The sequence below is a fragment of the Eretmochelys imbricata genome, chromosome 3 (genome assembly GCF_965152235.1).
Source record: "Eretmochelys imbricata isolate rEreImb1 chromosome 3, rEreImb1.hap1, whole genome shotgun sequence".
NCBI classification, from domain to species: Eukaryota; Metazoa; Chordata; order Testudines; family Cheloniidae; genus Eretmochelys; species Eretmochelys imbricata.
The window spans coordinates 210602963-210628490 of NC_135574.1; the positions used below are offsets into that span (position 1 = coordinate 210602963).

Genomic DNA, 25528 nt, shown 5'->3' on the forward strand with positions numbered 1-25528 from the left:
GGGAGAGAAAATGGAAGCTTACAAATTTCAGATAAATAAACACTTACCATTTAATATTCACACTTCACTGTTACCCATATGATTTGTGCAACAGCAGGCATTCCAGCAATACAGAACCGGTGTCAATATGAGAGTCCCAATCATTTATAGAAATACAGCTGTTTACTAATTAAAGGCAGCACATTTTCAAAGACAGGAGAGAGATAGGCAGAAAAACCTGAAGTGACAACTGCATTCTACTGTACGGGCAGGGTTCTGGCAGGGTGTTTTGAAAAAAATTCCCTGCCCCTCCCCTTTTAAGACCAGACACTTATTCTCTCTTGTAAATATAAAATATCCCAGTACTTCCATTGCAGGCTTTGCCTATCATAAACTACACACTATGATAGAATCACAGAATATCAGGGCTGGAAGGGACCTCAGGAGGTCATCCAGTCCAACTCCCTGCTCAAAGCAGGACAGTCTAATGTCTACAATGGTGACAGATCTGGGAACACATATCCTCATAGTGTTCCCATTTCCGTGGGGTAATTCCTCCTTTCAATTCTGGGAAGAGCTTTGCAATGTCGTTAACAAAAGTCAGCTCTCTCCAGAAAGTCACTCAGTTCTGAAGTGCCACAAAGTTAAATTTGCAGGCAGCTTAATACAGTGTTTCCCAAATGGTGGGTCCTGACCCACAAGTGGGACACAGGAAGGTTCTAGATGGGTTGCCATGTCCAGGGCCAGATTAACCCATCACTGGACCCTGGCCTAGGTGCACACCTGCTTCTCCCAGCCCAGCTCTCAGGGGAGGGTGTGAGAGAATGAGCCTGCCCCATGCTCACCCCTTAGAAGTGGCTCCTGTCCTGTGCAGCTGGACCCAGGTCCCTGGTAAGGGCATCATGGTCTGGTGCACATGGTCGCAGCACCCCTCAGGTTTGGCCAGGCCTCCCCATGACAGAGAAGCAGTCGCACCAAACCTCAGTGGCACTGTGACCTTAAGTATTGGGTCACAACTCCACTCATTCACATTTGGCCTGGCTGCTCTTCTGTCTTTATGGAGAGGTGGCTAGGCCAAACATGGGTGTTGCTGCAACCCCATGCGCTGGGTCACAACGCCCGGAGACGGGCCCAGCCTGTGGGACAGGAGCCGTGCTGAGGGGTGAGTGCAGGCCAGGCTCACTCTCCAACTCGCCCTCCCCTTCCTCCCCTGAGGGTCTCCCCTGCCCACAGGCCAGTGTTAGAGTCCTGGCGCCAGGGTGGAGGATGCATATATGCAATGGTGGTTGCAAAAGACAACAAAAAGCAGTTGGTTTGGTTGCCTTATTAAGTCAGTGATTCCAAAACTTTTTACTATGAACCAATAGCCAGACCGTGTCTGAAATGACTTCACAATCCGCATCCTGCCAATTAAGGCAATGCATTCAGTTTTGTTGCTGTGTCGAGCTATTAAAGAATTTTTCATACTTCATTTCTACAAGTGAAATCACCATTTTAACGGCTTAATTGCCCCAGTGCTGATCTGTAAATCATGCACATGTACAGTAAGATAGTTTGAGAAATATATTTTCCAGCTACACAAAATTTTACCCTTTCAAGAGTGTACAGGATGGAATCCAGTGGGTATGGCTTTAAAAAAACACACACAACACACTGGTATGAAGGGGTGCAACTCCACTGCTATCCATGGAACTGGGCCTGCTTATACCAGTGACGATTCTTCCCCACGATCTGCCCATTATTTCTCTAATTACATGATGCAATGCTGATCTTACTGCCTTCTAATTTCCAATCCAGCCCTCTGGAATTTTAGGATACAAGTTCTATTCACTATCCCATTTCCTAAATTAAAAAGAGCAAAGAATGAATCTGAATTTAATCACTGCAAAATAATTTAGACACAAATCAGAATGGATTATAGCCACTATCCATAAATGACACTACATTTGTCAAAGATCAACATAGATCTACTTTGATTATTCTAGAGAGCTGCCATCTGAATTGGAGGCTTACCCTGTGCCTAAGGAGTGCCCCCATATATAGACAGGATTGTCTCCACTTCTTGCTTTTATCCAGTCAAAAACATGGAGTGCATCATAGGTCATTCCTCTCTCTGACGGAGTGCCCACAGAATCTCCCCACCCTGAAACACAAACATTTTAAGTCACACCTAAGCCATCCAGCAAAATAAGGCATTTCTTATGCCTTCATCAACAAGCTGCATGCCCACAACTGTGAAGGCATTTGAAACGTGAGAATATTCTTGCTTGCTGTATTGTACCTGCACACCAAATTAAAGCTGGAAGGAAAAAAAAAAAAAAAAAAAAGACTGGCACAGCACAGTGTCTCAGCGTGTCTTGCTTAAAGCCTCAGTCAAGCTTCTACTGTTAGAACTTGGCTACTGTCAGCTGCCAGGCAGATTGTAGGTTTGGCAGACAATGAAAGCAAGAGCTGGTGCTCCTGTTGGAAGTGAATGTTCCAGTATCCTGCATTTCTGGTTCCACTATAGGCCAGTTCTTGCATGCAGAGCGGCCACTTTCAGGTCTTAAATGCCTCTCCTCAGATTCAGATTCCAAGGCCAGAAGGGACCACTGTGGTCATCTAGTCTGACCTCCTGACCAGAGAACATCATCAAAATAATTCCTAGAGCTACGCTTTTAGAAAAACATCCAAACTTGATTTTAAAATGGTCAGTGATGGAGAATCTACCGTGACCCCTCGTAAGCTGTTCCAATGATTAATTTACTCTCATGGTTAAAACTGTATGCCCCATTTCCACTCAATTTGTCTAGCTTCAACTTCCAGCCATTGAATCATGTTAGACCTTTCTCCGCTAGATTGAAGAGACCATTATTCAATATTTGTTCCCCATTTAGATACTTATAGACTGTGATCAAGTCACCCCTTAACCTTTTCTTTGTTAAGCTACATAAATTGAGCTCCTTGAGTCCATTACTAAAAAGCATGATTTCTAATCCTTTAATCATTCTCATGGCTCTTCTATGAACTCTCTCCAATTCATCAACATCCTTCTCAAATTGTGGGCACCAGAACTGGACAAAGTATTGCAGCAGCAGTCACACCAGTGCCAAATACAGAGGTAAAACACACCAGCAAGAGTAAGGAACAAATTTTCAAAACATTTGGATGCTTGATCTCTAAAGAGAGGGGGTACAAGCTGTGCAGTAGATTCTGCTGAGACCTTGTCCAACAGAGTCGCTGCTGAGCTACAAGAGGTTGTTACTCAACAGGCGTTTGATATTGGTTCACAGATCAGAACACCAGTATAATCTGTGGACGACTGTAAGTAGCATATTTATATATATGGCTTGGGTCAAATCCTTCAACAAGCTAATGCAGGATTATACACCAGCCCAGTTTAAGATGTTCACTTGGTCCTTTAGTGAGTTAAAATTAAAAGATTATAACAAGGAATTTTATGAGCTTTTGGAAACAATTTATATTTACGACTTTTCTCCTTGAACAGCAGGTGTGAAATGCTCTGAAAGGGCAGCAACACGTTACTAGATCAAGCCTGGAGAAAAGATAGCATTCAGCCTGTGTGATTTAGGAAAAGAGTACTGAGCTAAAACAGCCTCAGCAGGAGAGTGAATTTGTGTGGGGGGGTGGAGGGTGAGAAAACCTGGATTTGTGCTGGAAATGGCCTAACCTGACGATTACTTTAGATAAGCTATTACCAGCAGGACAGTGGGGTGGGAGGAGGTATTGTTTCATATTCTCTGTGTATATATAAAGTCTGCTGCAGTTTCCACGGTATGCATCTGATGAAGTGAGCTGTAGCTCACGAAAGCTCATGCTCAAATAAATTGGTTAGTCTCTAAGGTGCCACAAGTACTCCTTTTCTTTTTGCGAATACAGACTAACACGGCTGTTACTCTGAAACCAGCCTATACCCTGTACCACTTGTTAGCAGTGGAAATTGTATGGACTTCCCTGAATTACTAACAGTAGATGTAATGTACATTTTGCTGAGCAGAGTTCCAGACATCCAATTGTTGCACGGCCAGTGGGTGGCATTCCCAATTAACTGCTTTCAAAACTTGTCTGCTGGAAGCACGCCAAAAGTTGGGGAGGGTAGTAAAGAAACCTATAGATAGCTCAGACGGTCTTAAAAAATACAGAGAATATATTGCTGCAGCAGTGGCCATTCAATCCATGAGTTTCAGGATGGTTCAGTGATTATGGCTCTAGCCTAGAGCTGGGCAGACTTGGGTCCAATTACCTGCTCTGCACAGACTTCCTGGGTGACTATAGGCAAATCACATAGCCTCTCTCTGACTCAGTTTCACACCTATAAACTGGGGATAATTGCACTGCTGTACCTCAGAGAGATGTTGGGACTGTGAGGCGTTCAGATACTATCGTGATGCGGGTCATATAATTACATGCTTTGAGAAGGGGAAAAGGTAGTAAGATCTAATGGTTTATGTGCTACACAGGAAAAGACAAATCAGAGAATCACTGAAGAAGGTAACACATTCTACTGAGATTTTAAGAATTCAATGAAAATTCAAGAAATGTCTAACTAACTGGTAACAGCTTCTGAAACTGTAAAAAACAGCAGTTAGCTGTAAGATCAGAATTAGCAGTGTCCAGATAAGACAGACAGAGCCAAACACAGCTTCCTAACAAACACACACACACACACTCACCTCGATAATCAAATGTGACTACATGGTAACCAAGGGAACTTAGAACCTAAACAGAAAAAGAAAGTATTTAACACACAGCCACAAACAGAGTAACGGCTGTACTGTCACTTACACGTCTCACCCAGCAACAGAGAGCTGTGTTCCACGGCACGTGTTCTAATTTATGGCAACGATCCAATATCTAGAAGAAGGGAATACGCAATGATCCAGGCAAGGGCTTGCACACATCCAATTATTTCAGATTGTAATTTTGTTTCTACTTATTTCCCCAGCCTCAGACAGAGAGGAAGAATGGTCCTGTGGTCAGAGTGGGGGCCTGGAACTCATGACACTTGGGTTCAATTCCTTGATCTGCCTTAAACTTCAATGTGCCCATCGGCAAGTCACTTAGCCTCTGTGCCTCAGTTCCCCATCTATGCAATGGGGACAATACGGGTGCTGTGAGGATAAACACATTAAAGACAGCTAGGTGCTTGGCTGCTATGGTAATGGGAGTCATAGGAGTACCTAAAATAGACAGACCATTCCACAGAGGTATTTGTTCTACATGCGCTCCCAGAAGAGTCTGAACATTTCATTGTTACCCTCATCTGGTTTTGATCAGTACTCCACACTCTTCCAGATGTGATGGCTTGAAGCAGAACCCTTAAGGTGGCTTTTTGTATAGCGCCAGTAATAAACTACAAGACGAACCACTCAAGAGCCTTACAGTCTTTCTAAATGTTCCCTTGAAGCATGAATTTTTTCTTTGAGACTGTAAATACTCACTCGGCTTTATAGTTTTGCACAAGTGACAGTGTCTTAAGGAAGCACTATTTTCATCTGTATGAACACCAGCTTTAAGTTTGCGAAAACAACAGACAACACCTTGCCTCGTTTGTATCAGTGCAATCTGAAAAATCAAGCAAAAATCCAAAAGGAGACAGATATCATTCCAGCTACAGCCTCTTCTGGAACTATTTTACCATTAGGGATTTCAAAGTTCTGCTGCTGTCTACCCCACACCCCAACCTTTAGATTTTTCAGTGAAACAGTACAAAGGCTACCTTATTTGTATTATTCAAATGTACAAGCTGTTCCTACCCAGCTGATACATGGAATGTATTTTGTGGATGCTTGAGAATGTTTAATGACATTAACATGTATGATAGATCGAAAGTGGCTGTTTCAGATTTTGAATGTTTTTAACAAGCACAAACGTCTCATCTAAAACAAATTGTTCAGAAAACTGGTCTGTTATCATGAAGATTTACATTTATGTCTTAGCACTGATGACCCTTGTAAATTCTGTTGCAAACAAGCAAAAAATTGCCACATTAACAAAGGAATTTGTTTTTAAAATGCCTTAGCAAAAGTGATGTTAAAGTTCCAGATTTTAATCACTTTGTACCAACTTATAACATTTTAAAGGACCTACAGTGGCTAAAGTCTATTTTGGCATTTTTAGGTCTTGTCTACACCAGACAATGGGAGCAATCAGGGCAACTCCTTTGTGTGAATACTTTGAAACTAAGAGTGGCCTGTTCTAGTCATCAGGCACATGGCTATTAGCTTTACAAGACTGATTTACTCTGACACATTCAGTGTGGTGCACTGGGGGATAGCGGGTAAGGAAAGGCTAGCTCTATATATTTTTCAAGAACTATAAACAGAACCTTTTTGCTGTCATGCCCCTGGATGGTACACAGGACAATGTCTTCCCTACAACTGTTTGTGCTTGTGTCCAATAAATACGTAGTTCCAAGACACAATGCTCTCATTGTTTCAATTACTGCTGTGAACAGGACAGGCCTGTGATATGCAGAACAAAGAAGCCTGGATCAGCTCTCCAACACCACAACAAAGGTCACCAAAAGAACAGGGTGACAGTAATTACGTATAAGGCTACGATTTCGTCACAGAGGTTGCGGGAGTCACTGATTCCGTGATTTCCAGAGACCTCAGTGCCATTGGGGCACCACAGCAGCCCAGCCGACGTGGGACCTCTGCAACTGACCAGCCAGTGAGGGCCCCCAAACTCCCCAGTCACCACAGGCAGCGGGGGGACCCCGGCAGCTCCCCAGACCTGCAGGGTGGCAGGGAATCCCCCCCCCCTCCCCCCAGCTCCCACCCCAGAGCTCCTCAGCCACCCCTGGCAGCAGAGGAACTCCAGCAGCTGCTGCCGCTGGCAGGAGCCCCTCCCAACTCCCAACCCCCATGAGCGGAAGGGCGCCCCCAGCTGCCACTGGCGGCAGGGAGACCCTTGACTATAGGGATGACAGTCTCTGAAGCTGGATGCGTGTGAGGGAACTGAGTTCCCTTTTATAGTCCTAAATAGTGTAATCCATAATCATATATGTGCCTATACAGTGCTTTTCATCAGCTAACCCTGAAGTGCTTTAGAAATTATTATGCCAAGACACCAGGGTGCGTTTAGGGGAGGGGCAGAAACTCAACTTCAAGAGAGCACTGTCAGTGGACATCGCAGGTATGTCTCCACTCCCACATCACCAACTTTCCTATTGGTCTTAGCAGGTATGTGTCTAAGGATTTCTTCCCTGGCACCACCACCCAACCACCGGCGCTGAGAAGGGCTGCTCCACTCCATTTCTCTCTCCTTCCTCTAGCTTACTCATTGTTGTTTCTCAATTTTTCTAGTGATCTTCTTCACACCCCACCAAAATAATCACCCCCGAACATCTGATGCTCATCTATTTTCCATGCAGCAGAGTGATGTTATCTTGATCTCATTGCTGCAACCTGCAAGACATACCAAGTTGCTCAGAAATTTGTAATCTGGGCAAGGGAAGTTAGGGAAAACTACCTGAACTGCTCCATCTTTTCTAAGCAGCTCTGGTATTTTCCAGACTCTGGGCAACCCCACTGATGCTCAGAACCTACAGGCAGCCTCAAAGAAAGGGGCCAGAACCTAGCCAATTTGAGTTTGCTGCTACATGCACTTACAGAGGTTTCTTTTTTACATACCATTGGCAAATGGACCAAGTATAATTTTTGAGTCCAGCTGTTACGACATATTTTAGATGAGCTGACTGAGGCAGGCAGGTTAAGTGACTTGTCTAAGGTCATGCCACAAGGCAGCAGCAGAGCCAGGACTAGAACCCAAGTGTCTGCACACTCAGTCCTCTGCTATATCAACTAGACTATGCACAGGCTCCATTTATTTCAGCAGTTGTAGTGTGTTTTTTAACTTTCTTGCTCATGTATACAATAACTACAAAGCTGATTTGTCCATTTGGGCAAATAGAAAATGTCTTACAGAATGCAGTGGTTCCCAGGAAACTAAAAATCGAGATGATATTTTCATTACGTTCTCTTTAAACACTAGGTGCCATGTTGCCAAAACTCAGTTGCTCTTTGTTTTGGAGGAAAAGAAACAGTCATCTGCCTCTTTTGAGTTGCCAAATTGCGCTGGAGAAGTGACCTGACTTAAAAAGGCTTTGCTAAAGGGAATTTCACAGGATAAGCAGCATGGCAATCAGATCGTTTTACAGGCACCAGCAATCTGATACCAATTATAAAGGGAAAGATATAATCTATAAAACCAGGAGAGAATACTCACAGGCTTGTAGAACTAATTCGTTTTCTATAAAAGTACAATAAGATCAGGATATTTTGCGATGACACGTTTAGTGCTTTTATTTGCTCAATCTGTGTAATGCAACAGTTTGGAGGACGCATGGAGTCACTTACCTTGTAAAGTTCCACACGGTGATCCCCTCCTCTGTGAAAGGAAATTTAGGGAAAGAGGAGGAAAAGACATTAGTATTTAAGATTCCAAAGGCACTTATCTTCAGAGTTGTACTTTTTCCTCCAGGTCTCTAATTAAATATGGACAAATGCTGGTATTCTACAAATATACATTTTAAATACCTTACCTAACTATTGCATTCCCTGTAGCGTAGACACTCTCTAAAGTGGATGTTGGCTTCAAAAGAACATGGGTGTTAATGAACTCTGAAATGTGCCAATACTCTTTGAAATAGGGCAGTGGTTCTCAAACCTTTGTACTGGTGACCCCCTTCAAATAGCAAGCCTCTGAGTGCGACCTCCTCCTTATAAATTAAAAACACTTTTTAATATATTTAACACCATTATAAATGCTGGATGCAATACAGGGTTTGGGGTGAAGGCTGACAGCTTGCGACGCCCCATGTAATAACCTCGCAACCCCCATGGGGTCCCGACCCCCAGTTTGAGAACCCCTGGAATAGGGTGACCATATAGCAAGTGTGAAAAATCAGGACAAGGGGGTGGGAGGTAATAGGAGCCTAAAAGAGAAAAAGCCCCAAATATCAGGGCTGTCCCTATAAAATCAGGACATCTGGTCACCGTACTTTGGAATATACAGATTGGTAAGGAAAAGGGGACAGACACAGAGATAGGATGGTAAGCTTGCCCACACATGCTGATGTCTGCGGAAACCGCTGATGTAAGGTCCTACCATACTAATGGTTTTTAGGACCGCAGAACAAAGCCCTGAGAATTTACACACACACACAAAAAGGTATCTACAGTTACTCTGGATTTATAAAATGCTCCTATCCTATGCTCTAAACACATATCCAATATAAACACAATAACAAAACTTACACAAACTCAACAACTGCTCTCTCTGCCTTTGGTTTTCCTTTCCTCAACATGAAATTATAAAATGAACTGACGGCAGCATCTGGCATTCGTGTTTCGGCTGCGCATGAGCAAACTGGCATAGCCAACTTCTCACCGCTATTTTCATTCCGCAGTTTACTTGGCCAGACATTTGACAATGCTGGAAATAAGTGCTCCCTTCCCTCCCACACTTGACCCAGTAAGTTCAAAAGCCTCTTGCCACTCCGCGAAGCATATGGAACACTCATCCTGTCCCTCTCATACCCAGACCTCTGGATGAAGGAGTGTGATAGACAATGCATTGGAAAGGCAACTGATAACAACTCATTCCAGCAGTAAATCCAACGTAGTCAGTTCTCCCTTCCCCACACTTATTAAATCCAAAGTATTTCCTTTTTTAAAAACAGGTGTTATTTTTTAACCCACAGAAACAAACTGCTCTGGCATTATCTGGCCCGATTTTGGAATCCAATGTAAACAAGAATACATACAATTGAAGAAATGCTATCCCTCTTTATAACTGATGCTTGTTCCTTACCTAGTTCCTGCATTTCCGTGCAAGTAAAGGATTACAGGATGGTTGGATCCCAAAGTGTCCTCATACCATGGCTGGCCTTTGCTTTGAGCATCCTTCCATAAGGCTGCAGGAACGGTGTGCCTAGGTACGAAGACAGAAAATTAATATGGCTTGGTTACTCAACTTTTCACACTCTGGATCAGAGATTTATTTACCTCAGTAGGACTCAAGTGCAGCCAGACACATGTAATGCACAAATTATTTTGGATATCAACTAAGCCTTTGAAATAGCAAACACTACATGCTACATATCTGTACTTTTCAATCCATTTGCACTATATTATAGCTCAGTGGTTACAATACAAGTAGGCAGAGTCAGGCCAGCTGCTATGATTTTCCCATCTAGCTCGGGAAAGCTCAAGATTCAGCTTCTAAAAGTAGTCTTCACCAAAGCTCTCCTTTAAGATAAAAGGTTAGGAAAATGTATCCATGTCTTGCCCCAAAATTTCCTTTTTTGGAATAATGAGGTTGACAGATCCATGATATTGGGTCCTCTGCTCTATGCAAGCTTAGAGGCAGACCAAACTTGTCAGTGGTTGGGGAGGCATAGCTCCACCTCTGAGCCAGTTGAGGCATTTCCATGGCCTCGGGAAAAAAACTAAGCACTCCCTGGGTATGTCATCACTTCAAAGAAAAGCCCACAGCACCAAGTCTCTCAGTCCATGACCTGGTTTGGGTACAAGGCTAAAAATAGCAATGTCTGACATTCCAACTTGGGCTGGTGTCTCTACACTGCTATTTTAATCTCATTTATAATATCTGTATCCCATGTGATACTGTAATATTTAACTGTTTTTTCTGTAATCACCGAACAGGAGAGAAGGATGGATGGAAGAATAATTTCTTGTACTCTATGGAGCCTGGGGTTAATCTTTAGTATGAAGGCAGGATCAGTTCAGAGTGCTACTTTAGCCTTATGGAATGTGCAGTATGGAGGCTCCACAAAAATCATCTCCTAACTCAACTTGCTATGAGACATGGCTGTCATCAGAAAAGGCCATTTTAATGGTTAGAAAGTAATGGGAAACCTTCACAAGCAGCTCAGATGAAGGGCCTGTAGTGATCCTGAGAACCAGGTAAGATCCCACAGAAGAACTTGATGCACATCAAGAGGATGTAGAAAAGATGCTGCTCTCGGAAGAAATGCTGGGCATTGGGGTAAGATGGAATTCACGACTTGTCTATTGCACTAAGCATAGCAGACAAAGCAGCAACTTGGCCTTTGAAAGTCTGAACTGTCAGGCTTAACCAGAGTCCATTTTGAAGAAATCGGAGAATATGCCACACCGATGCAGATGTGGGGAGTGATATCCTGCTCCTAGCACCAATGGTTAAAGCTCAACCAGGCTCTTGAATCTGCTGAATTAGATTTATTCCTGGAAGCTAATAACCTCTTCGGTTTAAGAGGCTCTGTTCAAAAATCAGGCAGTTAGGTTAAAAAACCTGATGCATGACTGGCCCTTGCAACAGCATATCCCTTATGGACGGAAAGCAGATGGGCGGACTTTGTATCATGTAATGAGATCAGAGAACCAAGGCCTCTCGGCCAAAATGGGGCTACCAGAGTTACCAGTGCTGCTTCTCTCCTGAAGCACTCTGGGGAAGAGAGACAAACATCAGTCCCTTCTGGCCATCGCTACAAGGCATTTGTTGCCTTGGCTCTGTGATCTCACCAGCAAGAGAATAATACTAAAACCTTGTAATTCAGGTGGGAGGCAAGCAGATCTGTCGCTGTAGAGTTTCAGTGTAGACACTACCTACTCTCCCGTCAACATAGATAATCCACCTCCCTGAGAGCCAGTACTTAGGTCAATGGAAGAATTTTTCCATTGACTTAGCACAGTCTGCTCAGAGACTTAGGTGAGCTTAACACCATTCAGGGGTGTGGATTTTTAACACCCCTGACTTAAGTAGTTAAACCAACCTAATTTTCTAGTATAAACCAGGCGTACATTTCTTTACCAGGAGATGAAACACCTCTGGGTGTAGTTTCCATTCTGAATTATTTAACTTCTGCCTACAGAGCCAGGTCACCTGTAACGTTCAATTCTGCCTTGGATGTGAAGGGAGCACGTTGATTGCAGATTCTCCTTTGCCCAAGTCATCAGGAAGTGTGTTTCTCTTTGAAGGAGTGTAGACCTTGTTCCTTTTGTCTGCTGATGTCCGACATGACTGACTGGTGTTGTCTGTCCTGATCAGGATTTGAGATAAGTCCAGCTATGGGAGAGGAGCCCTGAGATCATATTGGACTGCCCTGAGCTCTTGCAAGTTTATGCTGTGCTTGCTCTCCTGTTTGGACCAGATCACTTGGCCAGAACTTGACCCTATGTGAATGACCCAAGAATCTTCCTGGGTGGAGATATCTTTGCCACGATAGTGTAGGCAGGGACAGGAGGAAGCTCTGCAGTGGCCTCATGTGAGCACTGCCCCACTAAGAATATCCATGCAGGAGACCACCACTCACAGAAGAGACAAAAGCGTATAAATGGGAACTCCCTTGAGAAGCTGACTGTTTTCATAAGATTTCTCTACTTCTCCTATCTTTCCTGCAACAAGCAACGTTGCACAGCACCAGGACTGTTCCTACTCAGAGCCCAGGAACACTCAGACCCTTAACTGACTCTTTCACAAAGCTGGAGCTCTGCAGCATCCTTATTGCTTTGGTGGCACCAATGACAGACTCCAGGCAAGGCCTGGACAAGGTGGGCACCCAGGAAGGGGGAACATAAACCCTGTCCTTTCCAGGCTGACATTAACATTACTAGCAATTTTATAAACTCTTACAGTACGGTTGCTACACCAAAGGCAAGGACTCATACTCTTCTGTTGAGTTCTGACAGCAAAGCTTAGGAAGCATTTGAGAGATTGTCGAATTGGGATCTGGAGATAGGTAGACGTCACATCTACTGATGTGACGCTAATGTACCATCCATCTGTCTTGAAGTCTGACTTTATTGTACGGCTCTCTTGAGATACTTGATGTCGGCAAGTGCTCTGAAGCCTTCTGACTTTTTTTTTTTTTAAAACTAGAACAATATGGCATAAGAGAGAGGTATCTCAGACGGCCACACAAGGCCGCCCCTTGATCCTCCTCCTCCCCTCCCATGGAGAGGAGGACATTCAAAGGGAGTCCTTGGTTATCTGCTGCACTGGAAGATAGGGGTAGACGTATGCTGATGGCAAGGAATAGCCCTGAGGCATGGCAGGGCTGGGCACGGGGGGGCATGCTATGGAATGGAGGAAAGGGTTAGCCCCAATGGCCCCTTACCAGGTTCTCTTTCCCTGGCTCCCTGCAGCCACCACAGCAGTTGCAGGGGAAGGGCTGTGCAGCTGCTGCACGGTGAACAGATATGGCTGTGAGAGCAGGCTCCAGAGGCTGGATGAACAGCCTCCCTGCCCCTTTGGTACAGTGCTTCAACCTACACTCCCCAAGCATCGTGGCGGTGGGGGGCGGGGGGGGAGCGGTGGGGGGCAGGAACGAGGGAGCCACTACTTGCTGTTCCCTGGAAGGTTTTGCTGTCAACTGCGCCAAGTTCAGGGGATTTTGCCATGAAGGTGCTGCCATTGCTTGCAGGGAGTTGTCCTGCTGAGGAAGGGAAGTGGTAGGAAGCCCTGCCCCTGCCTGGGCATTTGAGAAAGGCCTGGGTCTCCAAGAACAGGCACAGACCTCCATGCAGGCCCTCAATCAGCAAGGAAGATGCAGGAGACAGCGTCTCATTTCCTCTCTCAGCCTTTCCTGCCAGGCTGCGTTCCATCTGAGCGAGCAAGGGTACAGAGAGAGTCCCAGCTACCAAGGAGAAAGAAAATCCTCTCTGCCAATAAAGGCAGACCCTGACTGCCTGGAGATTTTAAGCCATGTTTTTCCCCCTTCTTTTTCTTCTTTAAATTTGCTCTGCAGAAGGAAGGAGCTGGTCTGCCTGCAGCTGAAGAGGCAGACAAAATCTGGCAGTTTCTCAGAGGGGGAGCCACATGTCCCCATCTTTGATTGACAGGTTTGGTCTACCTGCAAGGATGCACAGCTCAGACTATGCAATGTCATGGATCTGTGGACCTCATTACAAATAAAGAATTTTATGTTTAGGCTATTATTGCACCATTCAGAAGAGGACACTCCTTCCAATCAGTTCAAGTTTGAAAGACCCCTATCCTGTCACTGTATCAGTGTGATGACACACGAACTACAATACAAACTCAAACGGACTCCCAGGATTCATTAATTTGACTTCACTGTGTGGATCACTAAAAACTAGCCCCATCTCACCCCATCCCCCATGAGCTGCCTAACCTTTCTTTAGCTGGTTGCTACTCTTATATACATCTCAACTCTGCAGTGAGTGTCAGAGGGGTAGCCGTGTTAGTCTGTATCCACAAAAACAACGAGGAGTCAGGTGGCACCTTAAAGACTAACAGATTTATTTGGGCATAAGCTTTCACGGGTAAAAAACCCACTTCTTTTCCATGCATCTGAAGAAGTGGGTTTTTTTATGCACTAAAGCTTATGTCCAAATAAATCTGCTAGTCTTTAAGGTGCTACTAGACTCCTCGTTGTTAACTCTGTAGTGATCTCTCTTCTTTTTAAGACAGAGGAAACTTTCTTCATGGTTATAAAAAATTAGAAAAAAAACAGGTGCACTGAGAGAGAATAGAAAGCTATCAGTAAAGGTAGATGTTCAAAACTAGCTCACTAGACTAGTCATCTTGAATGCTGACCGGCTCAAAAAAAGTTTATGTAGCACCAGTCACAGCATCTGTAAGCCTCAGATGACGCACTGAGAACGCAAGAAGCTGCCTATAGTTAAGCACCTTAAATTCTTCTCCATGAACTAAAGTGACAACTGAATTTCAGTAAAAAAAAATCAACAACAAACCAATACTGATTTGTGCTGGTTAGAATATGAGCAAAGCCTCTTCATTCCCCAACTCTCTAGAGAACATTTTTCCTCCCACACTCTGAATACTCTGATCCTCTGTTTCTACATTCCACTGCAATGATTTTACAAAACTGAAGAACATGAAGACATGGATGGTGAGCAAACCTCTAATTCATCAGCTCACCTCCACAGTCCAGGGACATGACCTGTCTAGCAATGCAGGGCAACACCTTCAAATTTCCAAATTAGAAAACTTCCCTGCATTCATGATTTATCTGTGTTTCACATGCTGCTAAAACTTAGTTCAGTTGAGGTCCAGAGATTTACATACCTTTTAGCATGAACTCTGCCCCTAAGCTGAGAAAGATACACACATGCACAGATGAGCGTAAGCAATGGTCATGACCATTGACTAGAAAGACAGTTGTTGAGAGACAGGGTTTCTGCACTGGGATCCAAAGTACTATCTCCACACTAAGGATACAGAGGACATGCTAAGGGATGTCAGGGGGAGCATAATTTTACATACCAGACTCCAATGGATACATCCTCCTCTGGCTGAAGGTAATAATTATAAGTGTGGTTTAAGCCTTGATCCTGTGGCCTTTTCAAGTCAATGAAATATGGAACCCTCACTGAAACACAAAGGAAAGAGTGAAAGGTCAGAAACTTGAACTTTTAAATTCTATTTTCTTGCAAGTCAACACCGCTAATTGCAATGCAACTCTAAAACCTGTCCAAAAAACCGCAACGTGTTTGGAGACTAATTTTACATTTGTCTGTTGTGCCAAAAAGACATTTTGTCGCAGGTGAAAATGGGTAACTGGCTACAAGTACTGGGAAGATATAAGCATCAAGGAAGGAAAAGAATTGCTCAGAATGGTACAAAACAGGTATAACTGGAAGTAATGGGATGAAATGAGGAAAAAGGAAATTCAAGGAGCTTTTCCTGATATTTAGCCTCACGGTGGAGAGCCATTAAATTGGGAGCAGTCTTTCAAGTGGAAGCCCTGTAACTTGAGACATACAAAAATTAGACTGGGAAAAGCATTGTTTTTTAATTTTTATATTTACATAAGAATGGCCAGGCTGGGTCAGACCAAAGATCCATCTAGCCCAGTACCCTGTCTTCCAACAGTGGCCAGTGCCAGGTAACCCAGAAGGAATGAACAGAACAGGTAATCATCAAGTGATACACACAGTCTTTGTCAAGGTAGATTGATTTAAATCAAAATGACTTAAAATCACTGATTCTAATCACTATTTAAATCAGCAATTAGGAAACCCTGATTTAAGTAACTTATGGTTTGGGGTTTTTTTGCATTTTTACTTTTTAGTCATTTTCCTAAAGAAAGATAGTCATTCACTGGTAACCATTAAAACATGTTAATTTGCAAATAAATATATGCTTTACACTAAATTTGATGCTTCTTTTTGCTAAGCAGGAGGATATGCTAGATCTATACATAGTTTGATGCTTCTTTTTGCTTTACACATGCTAACTACTGTGTTAGGAGTGACTTAAAGGACTAATACTGTATAGACAGAATAAGTTCCCCTCAGACAGGTATTCCACAATTTCCCATTACAAGGTCTCTTGTGCCTCTCTCTGAAGCACCTGGAGTTAGTGTGTCTAGGGCAGAGTTTTGTCAGTACAGGTGCTAGTCAGAGGTGTGGGTGTGGTCAAGAAACAACCCCCCACCCCACCCATATTCCCACACATAGACCAATACTGGCAAAATCTTCTGCCTCGATGCAGCTATCAGAAGAATGCTTCTGTCAGCACAACTAACCTTGTTCTGGAAAGCAGTGTTACTAGGCTAACAGAAAAACTCCTTGTCAGTATAAGCTGCATCTACACTGGGAGCTCTGGTGGTATGGCTATGCTGGCAAAGCATTTGTAGCATAGATAAGGCTTGAGACAATACAAGACTAAGACTGCTGATCTGATAATACGGAAAATCCTATGCAGTAGTATTTGCAAGTGATGGTGTAAATGTGCCGCTGACGAGTCAATGTTTCTTCTGCTACAGCCAGTATGTTTTCCTAAAAATGCTTTTGCGTGAGGAACTGCAGTCTGGAAAACTAATGCGCTGTCAACAATTTCAGTTGTTTTCAATTGAAATAGGATCTTGATCATCTGAATACTCTCCATATGAATCTTTAATAATCCCTTTACAGATTACATTCTATTTTGTTTTCTTTTCCCACAGGTATAGTCTTTGATCATTTCAGATTAAGAGGCTAATTGGAGTTTGGCTGCTATATCTATATAAAAACATACTGTTACGCACAATTAGCATTTAAGCCATAAACTTGAAGAGGCTACCTGCCTCCTAATTCACAAAACCTATAAAAAGGCACATCCTTCACAAACCATAACTGGATGGGGGAACAAATATCACAACAGTTAAACAAATTCAGAGCTTCTTAATGCACAGAAGTGTTTTTTTTTTTATTTGCTAATTATTTTGGGCAGTTCCCACCATGGAATTTTGATGGACACCAAAAATACAGCTGCCTCACATATGAAAAAGCAGCCAACACCCTACGCCTTAGTTGGCTGAAGTACAATGGCCAAAGGATTTTTCCAGCTTTTTGGCACAGGACAAAGTAGGGAGAACCAATACAAAATTTGTCACACATGGGTGCAACTGTCAGACTAACATACACAAGTAGGAAGACAAATACAGTGTCTGATTTGCTAAAAAATTTTTAAAAAGCAACTCTGGCAAAAAAAAAGTTTTATCAGCTTCATTTAAAAAAGAAAAAAAAGAGACAGAGAGAGGAAAAAAGGACATGAGCACTTACCAAAATTTAAGAAGACCAGCTTCACCTGAATAGCAGGACAAAGTTTGACTAGAAACGGAATGGCTATGTATATTCCCAACAACCAGATCAACAACTTCCGTAATCGGAACCACAATCCATATCGCCTGTAAGAGGAGAAAAGAAAAATAAGATGTCTGAATATGGATTTTGATACTTGACTTTATACAGCCATTCCTTAAAAAAGGACAGTATATTTCTATAATATATATGCACATGAAGGAAATAAACAAAGTAGCCATATTATTTAGACTGATAACATCAGGACAGGACAATAAGAGATGCAGTCCAAAGAACAGAACAGAAGATTTCCACAGCTTTTATTTTTTCTGCTGACTTTCCAGATTTCCGAGTCTGTGGTGTGGAGGAGGTAGTTTGCATAACACTGCTCCTCTGATCTTTGCTTGAAATATATTTGAGTGCACTTCTTGTTGGAATCATTAAGAGACAGATTCTGATCTCAGTTACTTTGCTGTCCTTCTGGAATAACTACTTTGAAGAAAGATACACTGAAGTCAATGGAGCTACACCATATTCATTGCAGTGTAATGGAGCAGACCCTGGCTCTAAAACAGCAAGCCCCTGGGATTACACAGCTGTCTTGCATACATACACACACTTACAAGTTAAATGAACAAACAACAAATCATTGTTTAGAAGATACTGAATTACTCAAGTGAGTTTCTCTGTAATCATTTATTTCTTTTACTGAGTCCAAACAGATGCCAGGCACCTTACAGCAGAGTGAGAGAGTCTTTTGTCCCTACCCTAAAGAGCTTACAACCTCGATAAGACGAGGAAGAAGCAGCAGCATAAAGGGGCGGAGGAGCAGAGGCCGCGGGCGGGGCAGCAAGATGGCTCGAGGCCCAGTTTATTATTTGTTGAACTCTGGTAACGGTGCGCGGCGCTGCACTAGGAACAGGAGACTGCGCAGCTTCTGCTGTGAAGAACATGCACTCCAAATAAGGGAACAGGTAAAAAAAAAAAAAACCACTCGTGTCTTTTTCAAAGAAGAATCAGGCTGTACACTCCTAGATTGGTAAAAACTACTCAGGTCCTTTAAGTTTTTCCTGCCTTAATTTTGATAGCTTTCCTGTACCTGACATATAGTCTAATGCAGGGGTGGGCAAACTACAGCTCGTGGGACCATCCTTCCCGGCCTCTGAGCGCCTGGCCAGGGAGGCTCAGCCCCGGCCCCTCCCCCACTGTCCCCCCTCTCCCGCAGCAATGCCGCCGTGTGGGCAGCAGGGCTCGTGCCTGCCCACCTCCCAGGCTTTCCAATAAGCCTGTCCTGTTGCTCTGAACGGCAGGGTAAGGGTAAGTTGGATAAGGGGCAGGAGGCCCCGGGGGGCAGTCAGGGGACAGGGGAGGTTGGATGGGGTGGAGGTTCAGGGGAGGGGAGTGGTCAGGAGACAGGGAACGGGGGGGTTGGATAGGGGGTGGGGTCCTGGGGGGGGCAGTTAGGGATGGGGGTGAAGATAGGGGTTGGGGCAGTCAGGGGACAAGGAGCAGGGGGGTTGGATAGGGTGTGGGGTTCCGGGAAGGGGCGGTCGGGGACAAGGAGCAGGGGGGGTTGGATGGGCCGGGGGTTCTGAGGGGGGCAGTCACCAGGCTGTGTGGGGAGGCACAGCCTTCCCTACCCGGCTCTCCACACCGTTTTGCATGTAGCGGTTACTCTGAAGATGCACAAGAACAGATCTTTTGAGTAAAGTGTTGTCATTTTTCCAAGGTCACCTTTAAAAAATAAACACACTTAAAAGGCATGGAAGACAACAAGCTAAAAGTTATATTCTGCCCAACTAAGAAGATATTTATTATTTAATACAGGAAATATTTCTATAAATAACAGGAGGACAAAGGTTTCTTATATGAGATCTCTGATAAATCTGGGCTGAGCTTTGAACAGCTTCAAAGTAAATACAACTTCCCACAAAAATTTTACTTATATTTGCAAACCATTTTTTTCAGAGTTTTTTCTAAGAAGATACCAACTCCAACAAATAAGATCTTCAGACCCTGAATATCTTCTCTCCAAAAACAAGTTGATTATTAGACACTAAAACAGTATATACACAGTACTGCATTTATAAATATTTGTTGATGAACATCCACTAGCCAGGTGCAGTGGAGAAACCAGCCCAGACCTTAATCAGTAATGCCTAAAATCCAAATAAAATTCTTTATGCCATTCAGATTTATCCCCAGATTTCCTTGCTCTGTACCGACAGATAGTTGTAAAGCTGATATACCAGCAAACTATGTTCCATATACTGAGGACAAAGTGTAACTAGTCCTCAGTACCTGGAATTGTCTGCATATGAAAGCAGAGATCAGTTATTACAATATGCAAGGTGCTATTCATCTCATATGAGCTGTTTATAGGAGCTGACACAGGAAATGTGCCCAAAGCAGAGCTAAACGCCATAACACTGAAAGACTGGGAAGAATCAAATCCCTGGATCTCTTTTCCAGCTCTTATCACTCAAAATGTTTCTCAAGTAATTTTAAATATTCCTCCAACCAGCCCATATCCTGAATGGTTCAACAGAAAGCTACTTTAAATTCTGGGTCCTCCTGTCCAGAACTCTGCAATGAAGAGGTGAACAAGAAGCAAAACTTCCATTACATTTCCAAGCCTTACCCCCAGTTGCCTTATTCTCTAGATATTAGGAATGCGGAAGGGAGGGAGCTGGTGGGGGTAATGTGGAAAAACAAGGGAAGGGGAATGGTAACTGAGCAGTGGACTAGGCATTAAGTTGGCCCCAAAACACACACTCTGTGTCGACATCAGAGCACAAGCTCCATAACTGGCCAGTGACTTTCTGCCCATTTGTATCTGACATGCTGGGAACCAACCCTGCTTCTGGACAACAGAAGAGAGCAGAACCCCCCACATGGGCTCTGGGTTCTTGTGGTAGTAATAGAACCCACTAGTCTTGCCTACCTACAAGGTGGTCATGCTTGAGAGGAGCCTATCAGCTGTACTCCCTTACCCTCATACACAACCAACTGGAACCTTGATAGAAGCCTTATGGGTTACCCCGGACCAAAGCCCTGAAGCAGGACCTTGTGGGCACACGGGACCCCAGTAACGAGCAAGTATTGCAAGAATGAGGAATCGGTCAGCACTGTGCTCAGCTGATGCGGCAACTCATGGTGTCAGACACCATCAGGTGATCAAGGGACATCTATCTAGAACACATCACCAAACATCGGCAATACTGGAGTGCCAGTGAGAAGCAAAGTCGGGAAAGTAACTGACAAACTTCCCTGATGGATTGTATTTTCTAAGGGACAACCTATCCTAAATTTTCAAATCACTGAGGGACAATCTACACTCATTCCTATATCTGCATTTTACAATCAACTCTCTGTATAACTTTTCAGGAGTGATGTACCCAAATATTTGGATGTTAATATCTAAACTTTGTCATTAAATTTATTCACCTAAATTTTGGTTATTGCAGATTATGTACTATATGTATCTTATGACTTTTAAACCAAACTTTGTACTTTTGGATAACCTAAGCACTACACCCAGATGTACAGATACTCTTTCCCTAACCTGCGTATTATATAATTTTAACATTAGCTTTAATAAAAATTTAAAATATTCCACATCCTTAAAACAAAAATCCCTCCTCACCCCAAACATTTTAAGTGTCATATAAGCCTTCTTGAAGTTGTGAGGTTTCAGATGGCTTACAGCATAGCTAAGCTTTTAGGATCAGAGGGGTAGCCGTGTTAGTCTCTATCCACAAAAACAACCATCTCCTTCCTTAGAAGTTTTTAAGGTCAGGCTTGACAAAGCCCTGGCTGGGATGATTTAATTGGGAATGGGTCCTGCTTTTGAGCAGGGGGTTGGACTAGATGACCTCCTGAGGTCCCTTCCAACCCTGATATTCTATGATTCTAACCAGGAGTCTAACGCTATCTGTTAGTCTTTAAGGTGCCACCAGACTTGTCATTGTTTTTACGCCTCTCCTTTTAAGTTATTTTTTTAGGGATCTGCAATAAAAAGGGTTGCTCTTATTTTATTTTATTTTTTTTTTTTAAGTCTCCTGTTTCTCTCATTTGAGTGCTCTGTCAGTGTAACAGAATTTTCCAATTTTCTCTCCTCTCACACTCAAGGAGTTACTTTGCCATCAACCACCTACTCACAAAGGATGACTGTATGATTAGTGCCAAGGACTGGTTGTAGGAGGAAAAACTGGGGGGGGGGGGGGGAGGAAGGAACGAGTTGTTCTGGGGCCCAAATCCTGATCCTACTGAAGTCAACTGGAGTTTTGCCATTAATTTCAAACAAAATGGAATTTAGCCCTAAGGTTGTAGGACAGAATCCTGGACAGCTAATATACTGTTCAAGATGACACAAGAAAGAACTCTGACCCACTATCAAAATTGAGCAAGCTACAGTTTTAAGAACAGTCAGGTTGCAAAAAGTGTTTGACAGAGTACCCCAGAGTACTTACGTTAGTAAAAACAGAGAAGTAAGAAGTTGATGACTCTGCATTTATCTGTCACACAGTCAGAGCACAACAATGTCTTTCATTTCCCATTTTTTGAAAGCAGAACTGAACTGAACTGAACCATGTCTTGGTTTGCTCAGCCACCTGTTCCAAATACTAGTTGTTAATGGCACATTACACCTTAGTCATTAGGGGGATGCCTGTTTAAAATGTAACCAGGCGAAAGCCTCAAGCCATCAATAGTTATAACCACTCTTCTTTCATGGACATTAAACAGATGGTACCATACTGAAGTATGGAAATGTTGAAAATTGTAGGAGTGAGATAAGCAATGTAACTAAACTAGTTATTTTCTTGCTTTGCAATATATCCACACCAAGAGAAAGAACTTCCATACTGACTTTTCTCCAACACCTTAAACTCCACTCAGAGATCAACGGGCTGCCAGTGCAGATCTCAGACTTTGCACTGGTGTCACATGTGCCGAGCAAGATGCTCTGCTCAATAAGTGAAGCGCTGGATTCTGCACCAACTTCATTCTCCACATGATTCCAAGGCATAGTCCCATGCAGAGCACACTGCAATTGCCTAATCTTGAGGTAACAATAGGATGGACAATAGTGGCAAGTGTCCACATGTAGAAAGAAGGGTTTCAACCACCTTGGCAGACACAGCTGGGAAAAAGGCGGACTGGGTCACTGCTGTAATGTGATTCTTAAATAGCAGCCAGGGGTGTTAAAATCTCTCCTAAATGTGAACTGTGGTAACTAATGGTGGACATAATCACGTCAAAGGGTTTTACCTCTGCCATCTCTTCCAGTTGCTTTCTACAATCCACCATCACCTTACTCTTGTCTGGCTTGAGCTTCAGCCAACTTGCTGTTGTGTTTGCCCCAGTCTCAACTAGACACTGGCTGATGCTCTTAACTGCATCACCCAAATCAGAGAGAGACACAACAGTTAGGTGGCATCAGCATATTGAGTACACTGCACCCCAGGCCTCCTTACTAGCCCTCCTACCAGCTCCATACACAATATGATTACAGAAGAGATACCTATAGTCTGAAGAAGAGATTCTAAACATTTTACAGAAAGTCAGGTTTAGGGAGGAATAAGGCTGCAAGCTCCTTTAAGAAAAACATTCAGTGAGACCCAGATCCTCCTGAAGTATTTAGGCAACTAATTTCCATTGATTTTACTGGGAGCCAGGTGCCTAAATACTTTTAAGGATCGGGCCTGATTTAATTATTAGTGTCAGTTTCAGGCCAACTGCACCTGTATTCCCCCGAGTTGTTTCTCAAGAGCACCCACTCCTCTCAGCTGTCACCTTTCTTGGGCTGAAACCCACGTCTCTCCCTCCTGACCAGAGGGTTTTCCAGGCTGTACAATTCTCTGCCTGCCCTGCGATAGCCCCAGCAAGCCAGACTGTCTAAAGGACTAATGTCTGCTCTTTGCTCTCCCTCCAGGCTACACCCAGTGTATTGCCTGCAGTTACAAGTTACACCACTGCTCTTTATATGTGAACACATTTATTCTTAAGGTGAACGTGTTACAGAGAAAACATTAGAAACCAATAAAAGAACCTACACCCATGCTAAAAAGCTTACACAAAGGTCACCCTCAACTCCAACCTCAGGCTCTGGTAGGCATCTGTCCTTTGAGACCCACAACTGGGTTTTCCCCATGGTTACAAGTTCATAACTGTATCAGATTCTGAACCAGAACTCAGACTGGACCAATAAGCCTGGTCCTTTACATAGGTTGGGCCTTTGGAACAGGTAATCATCAGACAATCACCCCTTTCCTCATGATATAGCTTCAAAAGGCTGAGTTTTTTCATAACTGGAGACGGGGAATCTGCATTAAACTCTCCCTGGGTATTTCCCAGGAAATCTACACCACACTTTTTGTCACCAAAAATCCATTCTTGTCTGCACAATTTCAGTATAATAATTCTTTGAACTTCCTGGCCTCACATCACATCTCCAGGCTAGAGAGGTTACGTACAGCCCCACCCCACAATATACATAAACTTTGCATAAGATACAATATGATTTTTCAAGGATATTGCAGGAAATTACCATATCTATCACAATTAGCCCCTTTTGGTATTCTACTATAGGCACCCAGTTCCAGATCACCTCTAAATTAGTAAAAGTAACCTGAAAAAGTCACAAACAAATCCTCCCATCCCCTTGAAGGTAACAGAAAATAAGAATGGAAAGTGTGGCAAAATAATTAAAATAAATTAACATAATATGTTGAGTGTACAGTACAGACAATAGCGACATTATTCTCCATTATGAGAGTCTAATTCACATTAGTGTTGAGGGGAATTATGCATATGTCACAAGAAAACTATTGCCCTAAAAAACTTGGAAGAAGAACTAAGCAGATGCTACAGTTATTTTAAGTGCTTAGCACTTACATAGTACATTGCAAACACTTAATAATTGCACCCAAGGGTGGTTGCAACAATGAATGTTTGGGATCGAAACCAGGCCTGGGGATTAGCAGTTTAAGGTTGTTTACTTTCCTTTAGCTCATCATGTGCAACACAGATCTTGTTTATATACCAGAACTGCTCCTGTGTGAAATGATAGTCTTAAATGCTAGGAACATCTTTATAACAGGATAATGCTTTACACATTTTTCTCCATTCCATTACCACTTATGAAATCAAATATCACATGTAACAGGATTTAAGATGATTTTGTAGAGTAGCTTTGTTTTTTTCTGGAACTGCTATGCTGAAAGAATCAGCGTCTCTTCACAATTTTTTGCTACACTCTGCAAATTCTGAGCTTCCATTTTAAAAAAAACTCAAAAGCATCCTTTTTCTGTTATGAAATCATAGAAACGTAGAGCTGGAAGGGACCTTGGAAGGTCATCAAGTCTAGCCCCCTGAGCTGAGGCAGGACCAAGTAAACCCCCAGACCAATCCTGTTCTTAAACACCTCCAGTGATGGGGAATCCACAGCCTCCCTTGGAAGCCTGTTCCAGAGCTTAACTACCCTGAGAGTTAGAAAGTTTTTCCTAATATCTGACCTAAATCTGCCTTGCTGCAGATCAAGCCCATTTCCTTTTGTTCTTCCTTCAGTGGACATGGAGAACAATTGATCACAGTTCTCTTTATAACAGCCGCTGACATATTTGAAGACTTATCCAATCCTGCCTCAAGCTTTTTTTTCCCCCCTCAAGACTAAAACAGGCCCAGTGTTTTTAAACCTTTCCTCATAGGTCAGGTTTTCTAAGTCTCTATCATTTTTCTTGCTCTAGACCGGACTCTCCAGTTTGTCCATATCTTTCCTAAAGTATGGCACCAGAACTGGACAGAGTACTCCAGATGAGGCCTCACCAGTGCTGAGTACAGCAGGACAGTTACCTCCCGTGTCTTATATACACAACACTCTTACTAATACACCACAGAATGATATTAGCCTTTTTTGCAATTGCATCACATTGCTGACTCATATTCAAGTTGTGATCCACTATAACCTCAGATACTTTTCAGCACTATTA

At 43.2% G+C, this 25528-nt stretch overlaps 1 protein-coding gene across 1 annotated transcript in view; it reads right to left on the reverse strand.

The window, feature by feature from the left end:
- The window catches only part of ABHD12 (abhydrolase domain containing 12, lysophospholipase), a 57215-nt gene that overhangs the window by 15076 nt on the left and 16611 nt on the right, over positions 1 to 25528 (reverse strand). The window contains exons 2-7 of the mRNA XM_077814263.1: positions 17520 to 17644; positions 15238 to 15343; positions 9799 to 9918; positions 8343 to 8373; positions 4653 to 4698; positions 1993 to 2122 (exon numbers count right to left, since the gene is read on the reverse strand). Of these exons, the coding sequence (XP_077670389.1) occupies positions 1993 to 2122; positions 4653 to 4698; positions 8343 to 8373; positions 9799 to 9918; positions 15238 to 15343; positions 17520 to 17644 (558 nt within the window). The remainder of the gene's footprint in view (positions 1 to 1992; positions 2123 to 4652; positions 4699 to 8342; positions 8374 to 9798; positions 9919 to 15237; positions 15344 to 17519; positions 17645 to 25528) is intronic.